Genomic DNA, 8,426 nt, shown 5'->3' with positions numbered 1-8,426 from the left:
GGGAGGAAGACCTTATGAGGAACCAACGGTGTGGTGGTGGCTCTGCAAGCTGCATGGCGGCGAAGTTGCTAGGGACGTGGCTTTGGCAGTAGTACACGCTGGAACCAAGCGGCGGGATGGTGACAAGGTGCACCAGATGGGAGTAGACAGTGTTGAGCGCATTGGCGCTACCGGGGGAGCGCAGTTGGGACAACACCGCTGAGCGCACCTCCCGGGGAAGCTGACTGGAGACGGTGTGTAGAGGCTGGCGTAGATGGATGCCAGAGTTCAGGGTGGGCTGTTCTGGGTTTTCACGGGCGGGGTAGGAAGCTCATCATAGAAGGACATCATATCACCCTTGCTCAGCCTTCTCAAGGAGGGACATGACATCACGGTGTGCATGCTGTCAGATGCCGCTACGGATCGACATGGAATCGAGGTGGATCAAGAACAAGAAATTGGGGAAAAGTATGAAAATCACCAAGAACAGTGAGGAACTTGTGTATATGGTGTATGTATGTAAAGGTATTGTTGTATTGATAATAACCAATATTTGGCTGAATAGTTGATCGATACATCTCCTCTAGTTACCACACCTTATATAGCCTGAGGTTACAGAGAGTAACTTGAATATAGAAATAATAACAAGGACGGAAATGAATAAACGTTGACAGCCGTAGCTGCCATTGGATTTCCTTTTTATCCTGGCCATTCAATCTGCCATGACACAGCAAGTCCTCCTCTGACTAGTACCTGACATTCCATCCCTCTTGAAATCACACTTGTCCCCAAGTGTGGTGTTCCCTCGAGTGAGTTGAGAGCAGATTGGAGACGTCCAACATATGATTTCAAGATGTTTGAGCTTCTGACACTTCCTTTGTTGCACTGTAGCATAGCATTCCCCGGATTGCATCACCATGTTGAACAACAATGCCAATGGTGGATCTCCTGGGTCAAATTGCTTGTACACCCAGATATGTGATACAAGTAGCGGCAAGGTTGAAAATGCAGGGTTTGTTTCTAAGAAGATACCACAGCCTGCAGGGTTATAATCCTCCTTGCCTGGACTTGTAGCAGTAACAAAAATGTACTTGAGTTCTCTCAATAAACTGCCCCTGCTCTTGTGCTCCACATACCGCATGATGTGACCAAAAAGTGATGTCCAGGGAGGGAAACAATCACTAACCCATGAATGTAATGCATGAGATTTTTCATGCCTTTCAGAGTAAGGCCATCCGAGTATCAGAGCCAGGTTAATGATAAGAAGATTCATTGCTCGGTTGTACTCCTGAATGGTTCAAAGAACTCCAGGGTCCCATGTTAAAGTTGGTTCCGTCGAGTATAAGAATATGAATGGACACCATTTAACTTGCTGAGAGATAATGCCACTAAAGTTCCATTCCCAAAGGTTCTCAAAGAAAACTTTATCTTGCTCAAATAGCACAAATGCAACAACTTTCTGAGCAAAAAAAGTTTGATTGCTGCGGTGCTTGACTGATGGTCATGATAGTATCGCCCATGCTGAGAATAATCAGAAGTGGTATAGTCTGCGCTCTGTAAATGCTCACAAACAAGGGTGGAAGCCATGGTGGTTGCAAGCTGAAAACCACACTGGTACTAGACTTACTATCCCTGGTGCTATACCTTGTAGCAGCAACCATTATCCGTATCATGGTTAATGTCTCCATTGAGATTTGATCAGAAGGACATTTAGGAAACACTCGTTGCTTCAGATGAAAGAGATCTTCATGAGATAGATAATCTTGGTATGAGAAAGTGATGCCCAACAGGTCTATGAAAGATATGGGAATCGTCTCTTCAGTATCCTCATACCAGACTAAAATGCCAGGGTTCCAAGGAAATTCCGTTAACTGGATAAGGCTGAAGCAATTTATAGCATAAACACTATTGTTGATAAGTTCTGAAATAATCTGTCCCACAGTTCCAACAAGTATCATGGCAGAAAATTGCACTGATTGGTCATGTTCTCCGGGATCCCATGGCAAAAACAGCTTGAACTGAGGTGCAGTATATGACAGCAACAAGAATTCATTATTCGTTTCACTTTGATCATAGAAATAGAAATCAAGAGGTGTTTCTTTGGATTTCCAGTGTGGACTTGTACTTTTCTCTTTGTTGTACATCTGATTCTCACGGTCAACTATAGCACTAGCACCCGAAAGACAAAGATCAACAATACCTCTGATTACTATCTCTTCTTTTTCCTTGCTGAGTTGGTTACGCCAGTTTGGAAAATTGACATGGCACCAAGACACTTTACCAGTAGAAAACAATTCCTTCTCGGGACCAATTAACGGTTGATGTTCCAGTTTCCAGTATTCATTCTGCATCAAAGAATTACTGAACAACATTTTGCCCCAGAGAGTGAAAGCACCTTCAATATATAGATCACCGACCCCTGTTGGGTTGTTTGCATCGTTTTCTGCAGTAGCTGCACTTTTAGGCTGCTCTTCCCAAAATTCAAAGGCACAAAACTGGGACTGTTTTAAAGGAAGAACACACTCATCAGTTGTTGCTGCTGTAACATTATTCAGTCCATTTTTTTCTTCCAACTCTGCATATTCCACTGTGTGTAGTAAGATCATGTTGGAACACACGCCAACGGTAATCAGGGTCGACCATGTTTCATACAAGTCGTAATACGGTAGGGAATGACCAGTAACATGGCAGTGATATTTCAGTAAAAACGAACCGCTTGAGGTGGAGCTGCTCAACAGAATATGCAAAAGCTAATATAACAGCATCGTCCATTACTCGTACATGATGTGGCTCAGCTACGGACTGTATGCCGGGGTTCCATTGCAATATAAGATTTGCATTGAATATCTTCTGAACTAGATAGCTAGCTCTCAAATGGCTGCTCACAGATCTTGTGCAGGTGTTGACCCTTGGGTACAAACAACCGACAGCCGAAGGCAGTGGTGAAACATCCGGCTGTGGTATCCCCTTCTCTTTGGTACACCAATCCTTTTGAGTGATCAGTGTGCTGCTGCAAACCAGAGGTGGTGGCCATGGTGGTCGTATCTCTACAGGAAGGAAACCGACGACAAGCACCTGACACACAGGGCTGATAGAAAATCGTGATAGTGGCGCCACAAAAGACATGTTCCTCTCCGGACTGTCCTTGTCGATGCATTCTTCAACGATGGCACTTGTCACCATGGACTGTATTGGGACGACAGTGACGATGGCGTTGAGCGCCGCTGACCTGGGAATGCAGATGGATTCATGGGCATCCAAGTGCGCAGAGGTGACAGGCATGACCAAAGTTGTTGGCAGTGATGACTCCATGATTTTAGTTGCTGACTTTGCTTGTATCGGATGTGTAGCGCTGCTCCGGAATTCAGTCGAACAGTGGGTAGGCGTCATTGCTGCCATGGTGGCCGTTGTAACAGGAGCGGTGGACATGACCTTTGGAGGTTCGATCTGAATCATGGTATGGCTTGGACACTCGGTCGAACAGTTGGTGGGCAGCTGTGTCAAGGCTTGCGCATATGAAGGAGACACTGCCCTGGGTATGTCAATCACTGAACGAAGGCTGCTCAGGGGTGCGCCGATGACACTTGCAGCTTTGGGGGTGGGAACGGTGGTGGTGAGGGTTGCAATAGAGGTGGTGGTGACAGTGGTGGCTGCTCGAGCACGCAGAACTTGTGACAGCGCACTTAGCTGCAGTCCCAAATCAGTGACTGCATTCTGGACCTTGCCCATAGCGTCGAACATCTCATTTAGTTTGGTGAAGTGAGAAGACGATGGGGGCGCTGAGGGCGTCATGGTGGACGAGCAGGGTGGAGCAGCTGCGGTGGGGCGGAGGTCGGAGCAAGCAAGGAATCAAGCCACTGCTCAGCCTTCCTCCTCCGTAATTGACCTTCCGCCCGCTTCCATTGATGTTCGAGTATCATCGTCGTCTCACGATCCAAGGAACATCCAGCAAGAGACGAGAATCGATCCCCGTGGCCTGGAACGCCATAGGGAAAATCCATCGCACAAACGCTTGATTTGGGAGGGTGGGATTGGGGATTTTACAGCGCCAACACAAACCCTAACCAGATCTCACCCAAATCAAGCCAATACCAAGGAAGGAGAGGCTCTGAATACCATTTGTCAGATCCCGCTACAGATCGACATGGAATCGAGGTGGATCAAGAACAAGAAATTGGGGAAAAGTATGAAAATCACCAAGAACAGTGAGGAACTTGTGTATATGGTGTATGTATGTAAAGGTATTGTTGTATTGATAATAACCAATATTTGGCTGAATAGTTGATCGATACATCTCCTCTAGTTACCACACCTTATATAGCCTGAGGTTAAAGAGAGTAACTTGAATAGAGAAATAATAACAAGGACGGAAATGAATAAATGTTGACAGCCGTAGATCTTCTGCCATTGGATTTCCTTTTTATCCTGGCCATTCAATCTGCCATGACACGGCAAGTCCTCCTTTGACTAGTACCTGACGCGCTTGGGCTGCGATGCTGAGAGTGTCGAGGAGCTCGTGCAGGCCGGGATTTGGTCAGCCTTCACCACCGCGCTCAAGGAGCTGCTCACCCAGAGGGGATGCCTGCAGGCCCATGTGCAGGAGTTTACGATGTGCAGATTCAATGGTGGAACGGAGGTTACAAGTGGGGAAAAGCCAAGCCCGGTGACAAATGGATCCGGCATGGCAGAAGCAATATAAAGGCTTTTTTTTAGGGTATCTGAGTTTGCGCGATTGCACGGCAACCTTAATAAGAACTTAAAGGGTGCTTGGTTGTAAAGGCTCTGAATTTAGGGAATCTGATAGAGTTGCTCTAATTCAACTCACAAGCAAAGCTAGCATATGAGTATATTTCTTCTCCAAAGTTCAAACTGAAGAGACATGTCCCCAGATATATCAACTGTTACAAACCACTTTATAGACATCCTGTAGTGCTCACTGCACTTGTTTGCCCTATTTATCATGTGAAGTACAACCAACTTTATTTCACTCTATTGTCAACTGGTTTGGTCGAAAGCACTATGTTCTATCAACACTTTCTCTGTTCAACAATATTTAGCATGCCTCCAAAGAATATGTTGCACTTCCACATTTGTAGGCATAATATTCAAAGGCTTTTTACAATGATAGACCCTCGATGATGACTGATTGAAAGATTAAAATAGTATCTTCGGATTGGGTTCAACAAAAAATGGTGCGAAATTCTGTAGTGTGAAGACACAAACTTATGTACTCCCTCCGTAAAGAAATATAAGAGCGTTTAGATCACTACTTTAGTGATCTAACCGCTCTTATATTTCTTTACAGCGGGAGTATTTGTAAAATGAAAAGTAGAAACCAACTGAGCAGCTACCGTGAAAGCTGTTATATTCTTGCCTGATAGTCATACAAATTTGTTTGCGGCAAAGTGTGAAGGATAATCCAGGTCATTTGACCGCCAGAGGCAGCCATATATGAGTAGTTCACCAGATCACAAAAGAAGGCATTCCTAAAATCAAGTTCTCCAAATCCAGAAGACATGATTGTAGAACTATCCTTTTGCTTTTGGGCAAATACTTTTGAGCAACCTTCTACGTCATCTATACCGAACTGTCATGTCATCACATGATACAATTTCACTTAAAACTATATATTTTTTACTCTTTTAATTACTCAGTTCAGTTGACCAACAGATGAACCTATTTGTGACTAGCTGTCTGAAACTGTAACTCTTGCAGCAACTAGTTACGTAAGGGTAGTTAAATATAGCATACAAAATGATAAAGGGCAATAGGTACCTTCCTGACAGAATTCATACAAGTATAAAAAAATCATGAGAAACGATTTTTGTTCCTCGAGTAATTACCTCAAATACATGATCCATTGGACAGAGAAAAGGTTGTCTAGTCATTGTGCCTTCCATAACTCCAGGATGCCCAAACCACATCCTATCAAGCCTGCACCATAATGGAGGCATTACCTAAAAGTACCAAAAGTGGTCAGAAAAGGATGATTCACATGCTTGCACAAAGCTCAACAAACAAGATAATGCTATAAAAGGTCACACTGTAAGCCCTGAACTATTCGGTTTTGTTCAATCAAACCTGAGTAGCATCAAAAGGAAACTTCACTGACCAGGGTCCGCTTTAACAAGGAAGCCATAGCCAACGCCGTTCTTATTTGCTTCATCTGAAGAGTTTCAAGCAAGTGACTCCTCAGATAGTAAACAGACAACTTTTACCAATAGAAGTGCACCCATAGAATTGGTGAAATATAGATATGGCAGAAGATACCTGGTAATTGACCAACGCAAAATGAGATTCAATGGTATGGGCACCATCTAACAGCATTCGTTTGGGAATATTAGGCCTAAATGATAGGAAACCTCCTGCAACATGAGACCACATAATATATGGGCATGATAAAATTGGAATGAGGTAAAAATATATTATCTATGCAGTGGGAAATGCACCATCCAATGAACCTAACAATATTAATAAAAGCGAAAGTGATGTTTGAGGACTGAATCGTGATCTATGAATGATAATTGTCAGGGAAATAGCAACTTGTATTTCCACGAGGCCATAGGATGATATATATATACCCGTACAGGTGTGGTAAATATGCAAATAAAGACCTTATATGCCGGTTGTAGAAAGCCACGGTGCATATCACCTTGGTGCAGCATCGCCCGAACAGGAGGCCGACTAGTCAACGTCAACAATGAAGTCACGGCTGAAGTCTGGCATGTGCAAAAATGATGTTATAGGCAATGTCGTCTTGAGGGCTTAAAAGGCAGTGTCGGCCTTCATGGACCAGCAGTAACCCTCCTTGAGGAGCTTTCTGAGGGGTGTCGCGGTGGTGCCCAAGTTTTGGATGAATATCCTGTAGTACCCCGCGAAGCCAAGGAAGCCGAGAAGTGCCCACACTGACTTGGGTATTGGCCAGTCCACCACCGCTTGCACCTTGCTACAGTCCACCGCAACATTGTCGGCTGACATGACGTGGCCCAGGTATGCAACAGATGTTGCACCGTATGTGCACTTGGACTATTTGAGCAAGAGTTCGTGCTGCTGTAGAAGTTGCAACACTGCGAACATGTCGAAAATGATCAGCCCAAGATGGACTAAATATCAAAATATCATTGACAAAGACAAGCACGAAGTGGCGTAAGAAGGCCACAGCACTTCGTTTATGAGAGCTTGGAATGTCAACGATGCGTTCATCAAGCCAAAAGCATGACGAGGAACTCAAACAAGCGTTCATGTGTGTGAAATCGCGGACATCATCGAGATGCATGCGGACTTAGTGATAGCCTGAGCAAAGGTCAAGCTTGGTGAAGAACTTGGCACAGTAGTCCTCGCAGAAACGGCACAACTTGTCGGGCTTCCATACCAAGAGCATGGACGAGAACTCAGAGTGGCTATGGCAGATCAGTCAAGGACTCAAACATCTCCGCGCACTGGCACTCAATCTCATACCTTTGGATGGTGGGGTAGCGATATGGACGGACAATGACCGAGCCAGGGCCAGGTTGCAAGTGGACGTTTGACAAGGGCTCGCACACATGCCACTGAAAGCAAAGTGAACTCACTCCTCTTAGAGATCCATATACATTTAGATGAGACTAGGCTACTACTCCCTCCGTCCCACAATATAAGATCTTTTTTGTTAGCTTGAAAAACGATCTTATATTATGGGTTTTTTGTTAGCTTGAAAAACGATCTTATGTTATGGGACAGAGGCAGTACCTCACAAAGAGACCCTATGTGGCATTAGGTAAATTAATGAACATCACGAAGAAGCGAGGAAGGAACACCAAGTCCATGAAGAGGAGCAAGAAGAACGCGCGGAAGACAGTGCCCAGCAGCTGGAGGAGAAGATCAGCTCTCTGGACACCCCGTGCCCACGAGGCCCCAGACCCCATGTGCACCCATGTGCACGGGGCATCCAGAAACTCTTTGGACACCCGTACCCGCAGGGTCCTGGACACCGTGCGCACGGGCCACCGCTACAGCTATTGGACACCCCGAACGTTTTTTTGGGTATTGCACGGGGCTTGTATCGTGCCCACAAAACCCCCGTGCGCACGGCCCCTTTACACCGTGCGCACGGGCCTTGCCTGCGTGCAAAGATGAGAAATGCCCCTTGTACCCCCTAGCTCATCCCTTACCTCCAGCCACCTATACATTTCGTACCTCTCTCATTTGTTAGGGTTAGCCCTTTCACCTTTCTAGCCTAATTTTGTTTGTTCTTACCTAAATTCAAAAATTCCACACAAAGAATAGCCATACCAATTTCTTGCAATTTGTTATTCCTTGTGAGTTTTTGTTGATATCAATCCATGGATTTGGTATTTGGCAAGTGGATCTGGCCTCCTTTGTGTTGCTTTGGCCGAAAAAATTTCTTTCAATCTTGAATTTGTACAGCCACCGAGCGCCCATGCCGACGGCCTTGTACCGTGCGCACG

At 45.2% G+C, this 8,426-nt stretch overlaps 1 protein-coding gene across 1 annotated transcript in view; it reads right to left on the bottom strand.

Moving 5' to 3' along the window:
- LOC119295951 (arabinosyltransferase XEG113-like) overlaps positions 1 to 8,426 on the bottom strand; it is a 22,868-nt gene that overhangs the window by 4,336 nt on the left and 10,106 nt on the right. Inside the window, exons 4-6 of the mRNA XM_037574374.1 lie at positions 6,250 to 6,344; positions 6,092 to 6,145; positions 5,823 to 5,936 (exon numbers count right to left, since the gene is read on the bottom strand). Coding sequence (XP_037430271.1) covers positions 5,823 to 5,936; positions 6,092 to 6,145; positions 6,250 to 6,344 — 263 coding nt within the window. The remainder of the gene's footprint in view (positions 1 to 5,822; positions 5,937 to 6,091; positions 6,146 to 6,249; positions 6,345 to 8,426) is intronic.

This window comes from Triticum dicoccoides, chromosome 4B, assembly GCF_002162155.2.
Source record: "Triticum dicoccoides isolate Atlit2015 ecotype Zavitan chromosome 4B, WEW_v2.0, whole genome shotgun sequence".
Taxonomy (NCBI): domain Eukaryota; kingdom Viridiplantae; phylum Streptophyta; class Magnoliopsida; order Poales; family Poaceae; genus Triticum; species Triticum dicoccoides.
Note: the sequence above shows the minus strand (reverse complement) of the source record. Positions and strands in the feature narration are given on the sequence as shown.